We start from the raw sequence: 13728 nt of genomic DNA, 5'->3' as shown, positions 1-13728 counted from the left end.
GGTTTTATGTCATGCAATAAAAAGTAGAACCGCAAATCAAAAACCAGCATCAAATCCCAGCAAAGCAGCGTGCGGTTTTAACCATCCAATGTGAACGTACCCCAAGACCCTCCGCTTCCATCCACATGTAGCGCTAATCCAGGTGATGTAGGATATTAACACTGTAATAACGGTATATTTTAGGCATTTACATGCCGCTGGTCGTCCGCTTCATAAGGCCGGTGGAACATCCGCCTTGGAGGTTCTGCTGCAGACACTGGGATAAGGAGCACTGTACATAGTACCTTTATATTTCGTCCAAACGCAGGGCAGCGGAAACCAAGCAGACCCCATTACAGTCAACGGGGTCCCTTCGCTTACGTCCTGAGACATAGGTATTAAGCCGTGGGGATTCCCTGAGCGAAGCAGGAAGGTGTAACCACAAGTGCAGATGTGAAGCCACCCTGAGGCCGGCCTCACCTGACCGAATTTGAATTGCGGATTCCATGTTCGGCGTTGGGGGTGGACAATTCACAGTAATATGCGGGCACTGAAAGGCATGTAGCGTCGAATTTCCCTTCACACTTGCAGGTACGTATCCTTAGAGCCCATTGTGCTTCATGGTTGCAGATATACGAACAACCCATATGCAATTACACGACGTATGACGCGGGTACCCCGAGGCCTTATCGCTAGGCGGTGTGGGAAATTTAAAAAAACAAAAAACTGCACTCATGTGAGCCCGGCCTCAGGCCCAACGTCCACCTGTGGATATTAATTATAAAATCTGCGTGAGTCTCCCGCGTGGGAGATCCGCAGCTTCAGAAGCCCATAGGGATGCAAACAAAAGCATGCGGAAGTGACTGCCCCCCCTCCCCCCACGGCATGCAGGTCTGCAGCACAGCTGCAGCTGTTTTTGTGCTGTACAGCGGATCCGCGGGAGAGCAGGGGATTTTTTTTTTTTTTTTTAAGTGTGCACAGCGCATGCTGAAGTAAGAAGATCCAGCCACAACAGAGGGAAGCCCCGCAGCATCCAGATAGGCGAGTATGCTCGTGGCTGCGGGCACAGGTAGAAACCGCTGCGGGATTCCGCTGTGTGCCTGTGAACAGGAGGCCTTAAGCCCAATGTCCACCTGCAGATTTTATTTGCATAATCCGCTCAGATTTGAGACATGGAAATCCACGTGGACCGCCGCCTATAGAAATGAATAAGGCTTCCACAACTGATTTTAGGTCTGCAGATTTGATTTTATTGCATTTATTTAGTATCCGCACAGATTTAACCCTTTCCATTCCACTGTCTGACCTCTGAAGACATTATGATTTAAGGCTGTACAGCTCCGATGTTGGAAGACATCTGTTGGGGTTCTCTTACTGTAGATTGCCAGCCTCTCTGCTGTCGAAGTCTTTCCAATGTACCACCTTTATGCAGTACTGGCTTTAGCCAGCAGATAGCGCCGTTGTATAATGGCAGAAAAAGAGTAAGCCCCCTAGGAAAACCAGGATACAAATTGGATTGGAAAGGGTTAAAGATCACAGCCTGCTCCATTCATCTCTATTGGAGCTTAGGATCCACAGATACATTTAAACGCATTCGCGGATCCGCTGCCATTTTGAAGGTTAGAAGCAATTAGGGAGGTGGGGAAAAAGCTTGGAGGTGGGGATGCGGATTTTTTTTATGCGGGAAGAAACCACAGCATGCTCCATTTCCTGCGGATCTTTTGCACGAACGGCTTCCACAGCTGTTATTGCGCAGTGCCGCGGATCCGCCCGAGAGCAGGAGATTTTTTTTTTTTAAAGTGTGCGGCACGCTGCCAGCGTGCTGAGCACATCCGCCTGGCAGAAGAAGATCCGGCCTGCATGGAGGAGAGCCGCACTCATCTGGAGAGGTAAGAAAATGTATTTTCCCTCTCCATGCGGCATGATGGAGGGATTCATCAGTGGTGTCCGTGCGTGTCGCGGACATGAGGCCTTACTGGACTGTTTATGGGTAGTTTGTGGATACGGCTGCAGAACAAAGCAACGACATTCCAGGCTCTGCTTCTGCAGACGTGGGTTTTGTTTTGCACCAACCTAACCTTGTGTCCTGAGATACAAATTATGTGCTCCAAGCCGAAACGAGACGTCACCGATATAGAAACCAAGGCCAACTAGGAGAGAGCAGCCTTGTGAGGCAGGAGGACCTTGGAAGCAACGCACTGGTTAAGGGAAACCTGCCAGCAGTTTCACATCACCCAAACCAGGTTTCAGAGCAAACAATGTGAGCGGACGGCCACACATTCTCAGGGTGAGATATGTACTGCGGGTCAGTTTACGGAGCGGACTGTCTTCACAACGTGTGGATGAGATTACTAGAGGATAAGCAGCATTATGGGCACATACCCGTAGGCCTCATTCATACCACGGTATGCCTTCTACTGCCTTACAAATCAAAACTACAGCTTGTTCTGCAAATAACAAAAAAAAAAAAAAAGGTTTTAAAGGACTTTTTGAACTACTTTAAAATAAAAATATATGTCAATAAATTTGGCATTGCCATGATCATACTGACCCCACAGAAAAAGAGTTGATGTCATTTTTGCCGCACCGTCTACGCTATACAAACAAGACTCCCCACCACCACCACCTTACAGGATGGCACAGTTGCATTTTCCAACTTCACCCCATTGAGAAATTTTTAAATACATTTTACGTTACCATAGAAAGATACAACTTAAGGAGGTGAAAACAAAAATGACGAGTGTGTCCTCAAGGGGTTACTAAAGTTCAACAAAATGACTGCACATTAATATTCTCATTCCTCATTTGCGGTATTGCACATGTCTGGTATACAAGCCAAAAAAAAAAAAAGTCAGCCATGAAGAAACCTTGTAACATGGTACATGTGTGTAAGCTCCAGGTTTGCACCGTACAGCTGTTTAGAACATGTATATGAGTTTCCCAGTGGTGCACACAAGGGGTTAACGAGCCATCATATCCTGGCTGAGCCAGCAGCACACTGTTCCCATTCAGTCCCAGTAGTTCAGTGGTCAGCAGTGACAGCGCTGCACATGACAGTCAGCTGAGATACATGAACTCACCCCCGCCGGCCGTCCCCCTGGCCCAACACACAGGGCTCAGCGACGAGCTCCGAATCTAATGGGAGGCCTCGTTCACACAGACGGATTACACGCATAGTGGTGAATGGGGTCTATGAAAGTACATTGATCTTCACTGATCCAGTCACATATACAATATATTAGATATCAGCACATATACATTGCATGTAATACATGCATGAAAAAAAGCAGAGCATTTTCCATGCTCTTCCATTTAAAACCAGTCACACAGCATATAATCGCGTGCGCGAGATATGCTGTCATGCACAATCGCTGCCATACTTGGCCATAGCCGACTCACATGGTGGTAGAAGCCTCAGGGCTCGTGAGGTTTTCCTGCATGGCACTGGGAAGCGATGCTATGCAGGAAACAAGTCGCGAGGTTCTATCTGGCTGCATGGTCTTGTATCGCAGCACCCGTTGTTTTTAACGGGTTTGGCAATGGGAAAAACTCCACAATCCTCTGCCGTGGCTGTAGCAGCCACATGGAGGCTCCCTGAAGTGACGCGAGGCCGTTTTGCCCACATCCTCGGTGTTTTTACATGGATAGCGAATGTGATATGGGGCAGGATTCACGGCCCCATAACCCGCTCGTCCGTGTGAAGTTAGACATTGATAGTCATTTCTCCCAAAACCACCATAAACCATGCAGACTCGGCCAAGCATGTATGTTCATGTCAACGAGGAGAAGGCCAAGATGGTGGTGGTTTGTCATGTCAAGGCGCCAAGTATATACAGAGAATGGTACGATCGAGGAAGAACGTCCAGTGAAGGCGTAACCTGTGGACACAAGCAAATAGTTGGCGAAAGGGGTCAGAGAGGGAGGTCAATCATTCTGATGGGCGGGGTAGTCAGACTGCAGCCAAATACACAAAGGCAGCATTGAGGCGCTCACCCCGAGGTCTCCAGACACGACCACGGCCGTCATACTCAAGCATCCAGTACACGAGCGAGCCAAATGTCTCAAAACAGATGTCCTCTCTCCACCCCACCGACCCATGTAAGGAATGCCCTTTATGTGATTCGGCCGATGTGGGCATGGAGGCAGGGGTGCAAAGAAGGACGGTTTCTTTCTTGGCTCCTGCGAAGATTGCCTCGAATCCACTTTAGCCGTAATGCATGCGGACAAGACGGGGGGGGGGGGGGGGGGGGGCGCAGAGAAGTGCCGGTGAGCAAAGTCGGCACTGCGGTAGCCAAAACATGCCTGCAGAATTGCAGCCAACTGGGTTGAGTGGCGCCGCCAGAGCTACGGGATGGATGAGTGGGAGACCGGGCCAAGGAAGATCCGGCAATGCCAAGATACTGTGGTTGGGGCCTCTCCCACCCCAAGGTTCATGCCATGAGGGAAACTGAACAAAGAAGGACTATGTGGGCGGGCAGGGTAGGAGGCAGTGGCTTCAGAATACTCACCCATCTTGAAAGCGTGGTAAACCAAGATAATATACAGCAATAACCTCTACCTTTTCACCTCCCTTCGGTGGAGGAGGTAGCTCCAGTCTAGATACATGGGTACTACAGTGCCAGGCCACAGAAGAGTAATGGCTTCTCTGTGCCACTTTTTCTTCAGGCGGTAGCAAGAACAGCAGGGAGGTTAGATGGACGCGGCCACCCCTCCTCAGTGAGTTAACAGGGGGACTATCGTCCTCTATGCCCAAGGCAAGCAACCCGAGCCAAAATCCAAGAATACCTGCAAAAACTGGTGGTCTGCCCCCTACAGGGGGTTTTAGTCTAGTAGCTACAGGAAGGGGTATAGCTGGTAGGAGGAACCAACACTTCTTCACTTAGTGCCCGCCTCCTAGTGGCAGGAGCAAAACCCAAGGTCTTTGCTTTGAGCCCCAATGACCAAAGAGAAAGGAGGTTTCAGATGTGGACATGGCTCTAAAATTAAAGGGGTTTTCCAGAACTAAATATTGATACCATATCAGCGTGGTGGGGTCTGACTCCAGGGAGCTCCACTGATCAGCTGTTTGTAGGGGTCACGGTGCGTACATTATGTAATGGCGGTGAAGGGTACTGCAGCACAGTCCCATACACCTTAACTGGACTGAGCCACGTATGGGTCATGTGACCAATAACTGATGTCACAGGACCGAGAAGAGGCACAAGTGCCAGGGCCACTGCAAACAGCTGATTGGCTGGGACGATATTGATGACCAAGGGACTTTTCAGACACAATTTGGCCACAACCCAAGAAGTGGACCCCCACCGATCAACTACTGATGACCTACGCCAAGGATAGGTCATGAATAGTGTAGTCCTGGAAGACTCTTTAACCCTTTCCAATCCACTGTCTGATGTCTAAAGACATTCTGATTGAAGGCTGTACAGCTCCGATGTCAGAAGACGTCCGGCACGGTATTCTTACTGTACATTACTGGCCGCTCTGCTGTCAGGGGGCCTCTCCGGCATGTCTCATTCCGCAGTGCTGGCTCTAGCCAGCAGATGGCGCCATTGTATAATGGCAGAAAGAGAAAGCCCCCTAGGAAACCCTGAATCCAAAATTGGATTGCAAAGGGTTAAAAAGGATTGTCCAAGTTGTATATTTTCAGTAAAACCCTGTCCCCAATGCTATAAGATAACTAACTGGCATCTACTGCCCTCTACCCGTTTTCTCTGACGTCACGTTTACCAGCTGCCCCAGCATGTTTGTGGGATGTCACAGGAGCTGCAGCCAATGACAGGGCTCTGCACTCGATCACTGAGCTGTCATTGGCTGCAGCGGCTGTGATATCCTATAAACTGGGCAGGACTGCAGCCTGTAAACAAAGCAGCAAGGACCATGCAGCGCCGTGGGAGATGTACGGATTGGGGAGAGGCGAGTTAGTTCTTTAATGGCATGGGGACAAGGTTTTACTGACCTCTGCACCATTTGCTGCGGCTTACCCCCCTTCAGTTGCTTTTAAGCTGAGTGGGTGAGATCTGCTACAGACTCCACATCACTCGGTCTGGATTGACACGGTTTTTAATGCAGATTTGCTGCTAACTTTTTTCCTGCTGCGGAAATTACGCAGCAAATCCGCTATGTGTGAACGCACCCTTAACCCTTTCCAATCCACTGTTGGGGCTGCCCCGACATCATCATTTTCCTCTATAGCTCCGATGTCGGGACAGACCCGACATGCTGTTTCCTCCCACGCTCTGCTGACAGAGGCCACCCGACACACTTATGTGAATAAGTGAGCTGCAAACAGCACTGAACAGCGCTGGATTCTTCATTTACTGAAAGCCAGATGTTCCTTCTCCTCTGCCCTGTATTCTCCGACAATACAGGAGGGGAGAAAGAACATGAGTGCAGTCAGTAAATGAAGAGCCCAGCGCTTATCAGTGCTGATAGTGAATGCCCGAATGTGCTTCCCTCCCCCTCTCTGCTGCCGGAGAACACCCGACACACTTTTATGTCAGTAAGTGAGCTGGAAACGGGGGGCATTCAGTAAATGCAGAATGGAGCGCTGTCCAGTGCTGTTTCTAGCTCACTTAGGCCGCCTGCACACGGGCGGAAATCCCGCCGCGGGATTTCCGCCGCTGAAAGTTTGCATAGGAGTGCATTACAATACGCACTCCTATGCAGACGGCCGCGCGAAATCTCGCACGGCAAACAAACCGCGGCATGTCCTATTTTTGTGCGGGGCATGCACTCACCCGGCCGCCGGCTCCGGTCTGCGCATGCGCCGGCTGCGCGGCAGCCGGCACATGAAAGAGCTGGGGCCGCCAGGCGCGGGAGAGTACGCGCTCGTCCCTGCAGGCGCTCGGGTCGGGTCCCGCGGCGAGAATTCTCGCTGCCGGATCCGACCCGCTCGTGTGCAGGCGGCCTTATTCACATAAAAGTGTGTCGGGTGTTCTCCGGCAGCAGAGTGGGGGAGGGAAGCACATTCGGGCATTCACTATTAGCAGTGATAAGCGCTGGGCTCTTCATTTACTGACTGCACTCATGTTCTTTCTCCCCTCCTGTATTGTCGGAGAATACAGGGCAGAGGAGAAGGAACATCTGGCTTTCAGTAAATGAAGAATCCAGCGCTGATCAGTGCTGTTTCCAGCTCACTTATTCACATAATAGTGAGCAAAAGAAATGAGAAAGTGGGAAGGAGAGAAACCACCTTTTAGGGCACCTGCACACGAGCGAAAATTCCGCGGCGGGATTTCCCACGGAATTTCCACCCCTGGAAGCTGCCATAGGATTGCGTTAACAAATGCAATCCTAGGCAGACGGCCGCACGGCAAACAAATCGCGGCATGCTCTATTTCTGAGCGGGGCTCGCAGAGCCCTGCATAGAAACGTCACTCACCGGCCGCCGGTCCCGCTCTGTGCATGCGCCGGCGGCCCAGCAGCTGGCACATGAGAGAGACGGGGCCGCGGGAGAGGTGAGTGCCCGCCCTGCTCTCTGCAGACGCTCGGGTCGGGTCCCGCTGCGAGAATTCTCGCAGCCGGATCTGACCCGGCCGTCTGCAGGAAGCCTTACTGTGAAACATGTACTAGAAAGCCTGGACTTCATCCTGCAATTTGTTTCAAAAAGTATCACGCGCTAAAAAATTATAAGTCAAAATAAATAAAAACCTTTTAATTTATCTAAAAGTGCTAATAAAAATCACTAGGTATCTTATTTGTCTGGTTTTCTATGTTGTTGTTCCAAGTAATCCACCAACCTCTTTCCCGCACAAAATAAATTGGAGCTGGGAAAAATGAGCGTGGCAAAAAAAATTGGATTGGAAAGGGTTAAAGGGAACCTGTCCCCCCTCCTCAAGGCGACGGGCAGCTGAGCGGTGCAGGTTCCATACGCGCTCTCCCAGTCACGCTGTCCGCCTGCGGCACGAGAACCTGAGTCTTTCCAGATAGCTGTGCAAGCGTTCTCCCATAGACTTATAGGTTTGCGTGTGCAGACGTCACCAGGAGACGCATGCGCGGGATAGGGAGAGCGTAAAACACATCCCGCTGCTCCCCATCACCTCCATGGCCAGCGCTGGGTTTACATGGAGCGACTGATGGCTAAACGCCTGCACAAGCGCCGACGCCACCGCTGAGCGCTTACACAGGCAGATCACCGCGGGCTTCTTGCTTCACATTCTACACGGGTGGCGATCACACACAGCGATCCGGCAGTGATTTTTATGCGGGCTGAAAGCAAGTGATAACAGAGTAAACAACGTTTTTTGGCATTCCGACATCACGATTATCGTACAATAATCGCCCCGTGTAAATGGCGATGAACTTATGGTCCGTTCACAGCGGCGCAGGACCTGCGGAGAACCGGAGATAAGCCGCAGTATAATGACCCTCTGCTGACCGGAGCAGAACTAACGAGCGCCGCTCTGCAGGCTACTGGTTGCCCAGCACTCCATGTAACAGGCAGGTGGTCAGCCCCATCCTCGGGGGGAGCGGCCGGGAGACCCCGGAGAGGAGGTTGTAGCACCATATACAGTCCAGCACTATCTGCAGTCCTTACACCGCCCCCAGCACCTACCTGAGCGGCCAGCAGGCTGAGGAGGACCGCGGAGAGCAGGCAGCAGGCCGCCATGTTTCTGTAGTAGGGCACTGTAGGCAGGAAGCCGCTCCCTGCGCCGGCTCACTGTCTCCGGCTGATGACTGTACGGCTCCGCCTCCTCCCGCCCTCACGGCCGGCAGCCAATGGGAGGAGAGCAGCCAGGCGGGTGTAGCGGCGCGTGGCTGCTGCCTCTACCTGCCGGCCCGGACTCTGCACGGGACTCCCTGCAGTCAGTGATAACCGCAGTGTGCCCTGCGATCTTCCCACGCAGTGTGCCTTGCATCTTTTGGTACAAACCCCAGTGTGCATATAACCTGGTGAAGAAAAAAAATGCTTCCAAACGTTCTTCACAGCCTTTAAGGAGGAAGTACCAAGAGATCAAGTTATGTCCTATCTGCACTAAGGCCAGGCGCACACGAGCGTATTCGAATGGCGCACTATATAATACACGGTACATTGCGGCAACTCGCATAGATTTTCTCTGTTACACTCACACTAGCGTTCTTTCATTGCACGTAATACGTGAGTAAAGAAGAATGCGCATGTTCTATTTTACCACGTATTAAGTGCAATAGATCCCTATTGTTCTCTAGGGGTGTGGGCATACGCAATGAAATTGCGTATGTGCGGCGTGTATACGCAACGTCGCTAAGCAACAGCGTGGGAAATTAAAAATAAGATGAAACTAGGAAGCCTGTGCATGGCCGCGTGAGATACGCCATCATGCGCAGGCAAAAATTGCCGAAACAAGCGTGTCTACACCGTAGTAAACCGCTGCGCTATATATGCAGCGTTTTACCGCACGCTCATGGGAGCCTGCCCTAAGTCGCTGATCAGCGGGGGTCTCACCCCTGAAAGCCCTGCCAATATCAAGTCCCTCGTCCCCCTGTGACTGTGGGTGTTACTTCTCCCCGCAGTGACGTCAGAATGAACGCAGCGTTGGCTGAGTGCGCAGTTGGCGCTACATTCATTCCAATGGGGCTGAGGATAATACCCGGGCTGTGTTCATACGTTGCAGCCATATCAGCTTTTGCTATAGAACCGCTGCAGCAGAGTGACATAATTGCAGTATGTAAGCAAGAGACCATAATTAGGGATTCTGAAGTTTTTACTAAAGTTTCCCTACAAGTTCGATCCTGCTTACAAGTTTCAGAAACATCTACAGCACATCCCATCCAGATTCTTTCTGCCTTCTTCCAGCATCACAGCCTAGCACATGTAATAAGCTTTCTATTACTGCCATCACCCTCCTAGACAAGGAGTATAACGCGAGGAGGAGTCAGGAGGAGGGCTTGTGGATCACACCACTGGCGTACGAGGAGCTCTGCCCTGAAGTTTACCCAACGCCCTGCTCTGTTTGATTTTGCTACTACTCAGGTGCATTGCCAGCAGTCTCAGCCAATAGCGTGTCTCAGCGAGTGGTGACATATGACGTCTACCTGACTATATATCACTTATTTGATATAACGAGAGCGTGGGACAAGTGTGGCCATAAAATAATCTGTAAGGATACATGCACACAGAATTGTACTTAGACTACAAGTTTTTCACAATCCTGTGGATAATTTGCTGATCGGTGGGGTAAGACCTCTGCCAGGCGCAAGAACGGGGATCCCGTGTCCCCCTCTGCCTGTCATTGTGGGGGTCTCTTATTTCCCGCTGTGATGTCAGAATGAATAGAGGCAGGTCGAGCCTGCCACTATTGGTGCTCCGTTCATTTCAATGGGGCTGGCGGAAATACCAAAGCACTTGCCGCTCAGGTATCTCTGCAGCCCTGTTGAAAGTGAATGGAGGGTTAGGGTCCATTTACACGGGAGCGTGGCCTGCAGGGAGGCTGGAGGAGAGTTCTCGCCCCGCTCTCCCCCCCCCCCTCTCTATTCTCGGTTTTCAAGCATGCTGAAACTAAACGACTCTCGCTCAATCATTCAATCTCTGCATGCATTTACAAGGAACGACTATCATTCAAAGCCCTGCGGGAATGCAGGGTTTTGAACTACCAATGATAATCGTCCCGTGTAAAAGGGCCTTTAGTGTGCTTGCACAACCAGCAGTTAATTCAGTCTCCTCCTCACTGCTGGGGGTTAAGGTAAGAGGACGGGGGACACGGGACTCATGTTCTTGAGATTAGCAGTGAGACCCCCACCAATCAACAATTTATCTCCTATTCTGTGGGTAGGAAATAACTTGTAAAGTGGGTACAACCCCTTTAATATATAGCATCCTCTTCCTGACCCACTGATGAATCCACACCCCAATCCAAAGTTATTTCGGTCAAATCAGTTTTACCAGTCCCGCGGCTCTGATGAGACACAGATCTTTATATGTAGAGTACATCGGGGGGCTTATTCACATGGGCCTGATTTTATCCTGTCATGAGGCCATGATTATCACGGCAGCATAACAATGGAAAAAACCATTGATTTCAATGGCGTCGTCTTCACTAGCGGTATTCTCGTCCCTTAATACTACGTGCGAGAGAGATCGAGCAGGACACGTCTTCCCACTGTTTTTTTCAAACTCGTGTGCACTAGCGCAGAGTTTGAAAAGTCAGAGAAGAAAAACAAAAACCTGTTCATGCACAACTACGCTCCGTAGCAGTGAGTGTAGTGGCGCATACGGCCATGTGTTTTTGCCCTAAGGGCGAGCACCCACTGGCGTTTGCGTTTCCCGCGGGGAAAAAACGCAGCGTTTTCGCCGCGTGTCCCGCGTTTTTCCGCGCGTTTTCCGCGGCGTTTTTCGCGGCGTTTTCGCGGCTTTGCCATTAATTTCCATGGAGAAAAATAAGGACACATATGCAACTGACAGTTCCTATGTTAAAAACGCAAACGCAATGCAAAAAAAACGCCAGTGGACAGGAACACATGTTATCTCTATGCCTGTGCAGGAAAAACGCAAAACGCAAAACGCAGGTAAAAAAACGCCAGTGGGTGCTCGCCCTAAGAGTATGAATGCCAACGCTGTAGCTCCAAGTCCCTTCATACATTGACTGAGTTATGTCCACTGTAGGAGGACAGGCTATAAGACTTGTCTGAGCAGTTATTGCATATCCATGCTCTGTGCAGATTACTAGTTATCTTACCCAGATGGGCAGGCAGTGTCACTAGTGCGGAGCTGCTTGTATGCCGTTTGCTTTCGCACAGGCTCTGTCGGCTGCCATATACACTGAGACTAGTAATTACAGATAGTCCTCTACTTGCGAACATTCGACTTACGAATTTCGCTAGATGCGAACAATCTGTCCTGCACAGTATGATGTAATGCTATGGCATTACATCATACTGTGCAGGGACCGGACAAGCTTCTATCAAGCCTGATAGAAGCCTGTCCGGTCACATCGCGGTTGCTAGGCAGCTGGGGGCCTTCTGAAAGGCCCTAGGGCTGTCTATGCAGAGCGCCTATCAAGCCGTGCGCTTGATGGTCACTCTGCATAGGCAGCCCTGAGGCCTTTCAGGAGGTCCCTGGCTGCCTAGCAACCACACAGCGTCCCGCGATCTCATTGATCTCATCCGACAAGCGGCGCGGCTCGTCGGAACTGCTGCCGCCGGGTGTCCGCTGTAAGAAACAGCTTGCACCCGACGTTGTATGGAGCAGGATCCACCCGCGATCCCGCTCCATACAAGCATTTGTTCGGACTTGCGAACAAATCGACTTGCGAACAGGTTCCTGGAACGGAACCTGTTCGCAAGTCGGGGACTAACTGTATTAGGAAATTATAGTACCAGTGCTTCTGGTGGTACAATGCGTCACACAACTCTGCTACCTGCATGTCACACACACAGCACTGCTACATACATTGTTCATCCCATGCAACAGGGATCAGAAGCAGCACTGCACTGAAGAGGAAAGACCTGTGACGGCGTCATCGTCATGCTCCGCCCCTGATTACATGATGGTGATGCTCATCCTGAGTGTATGACTTACATGCTTCACTCCTGATCACATGATGGTGACGTCATCAAAGATCCTGCATCTTTGTACAGATTATGGGCGGACTACAAACCCCCTGCAGCCTCATTTGCTATGGGATTCTAACAGACACCTAGCCGGACAGCAGCCGTGTGCGTGCAGGACCTGTGATCATGTCACCCTCATGTGATCAGGGGTGGAGCTAGTAACTCCCTCACTGGCGATTAAGGATTTTTGATGACGTCACCCTCATGTGATCAGGGGTGGAGCATGTAAGTCACTCACAAACCCACTCATGCGCGGACAGACAGGTCGTCATTAGTAGTTTGATGCTTCTATAAGAGAATACCTCTGCATATACACCATTTGAGGATGTCACAATTTTTTTTCTTTATACATAATCCAACGGAAATTTGTTTTTGTCTCACTACAGAATTCAGAGGAAAAGTAGAGTCTTCATGGACCCGTACAGCAGCCCTAGTACAGTCGCACAAAAGGGAGAAATTGTATGACCATGTATGTGAGCCTGTCTCTGAGAATAGGAACAGCTACTGAGTGTGTGTAACCCAGAAGAGGAAGCTAAAGACTTGTGCTTTATTCTGGCTATCACCAGGGTTCCGCTGCGTTGCTCCAGGTTCCCATAGCACAGCAGTAACACACCCTTTCTGATTCACTAGCTATTAGTCACTTCGTCTAGTTATTACTAGGAGTCTCCGTAGTGGAAATTACATGGATTTATTACTGTGACTCTATCTGGTAACTCTGCCTCTTGTAATTATCTTTAGTGGGATTAATGCCAAGATTAAGGTAATGTGACCAGCACAACAAGTGGGATTGCTGGCTGGGATTTACATAGTTGTTTACTAGTCAGCATTAGATCATGCTAGACTGGGGGACAGCCTGTGCTAGTTTGCTTCTGTCTCCTGAGTATCTGCTCTCTTTTCTAATTGCTACAGCATCATCTACAGGCAGCACGAAGCAACTACATATCTTCTTGGGATTGCAAAATTTTGCACAAAGCTTTGAATAAAATATCCTACCCTTTGCTCCCATCTATACCTATTTCCCTTCATTATTGCACACTACAAAGAAACCCTGTATGTAGCCTGAGCCTCAAGGATAGGTCATCAATATCCTGTTTCCCTGAAAATAAGACATACCCTGAAAATAAGACATAGCATGATTTTCCAGAATTTTTGAGGATGCAAAATGATTTTTTAGGCTTTTTGAGGATGCTTGAAATTTAAGCCCTACTCCAAAATTAAGCC

The 13728-nt window shown here is 50.1% G+C and overlaps 1 protein-coding gene across 1 annotated transcript in view; it reads right to left on the bottom strand.

Moving 5' to 3' along the window:
* Nucleotides 1-8635, bottom strand: part of NPC1 (NPC intracellular cholesterol transporter 1) — a 54458-nt gene extending 45823 nt beyond the window's left edge. Inside the window, exon 1 of the mRNA XM_066579619.1 lies at nt 8534-8635. Coding sequence (XP_066435716.1) covers nt 8534-8587 — 54 coding nt within the window. The 5' untranslated portion in view covers nt 8588-8635. The remainder of the gene's footprint in view (nt 1-8533) is intronic.
* Nucleotides 8636-13728: the final 5093 nt, after the last annotated feature.

The sequence above is a fragment of the Eleutherodactylus coqui genome, chromosome 9 (genome assembly GCF_035609145.1).
Source record: "Eleutherodactylus coqui strain aEleCoq1 chromosome 9, aEleCoq1.hap1, whole genome shotgun sequence".
Classification (NCBI taxonomy): Eukaryota; Metazoa; Chordata; class Amphibia; order Anura; family Eleutherodactylidae; genus Eleutherodactylus; species Eleutherodactylus coqui.
Note: the sequence above shows the minus strand (reverse complement) of the source record. Positions and strands in the feature narration are given on the sequence as shown.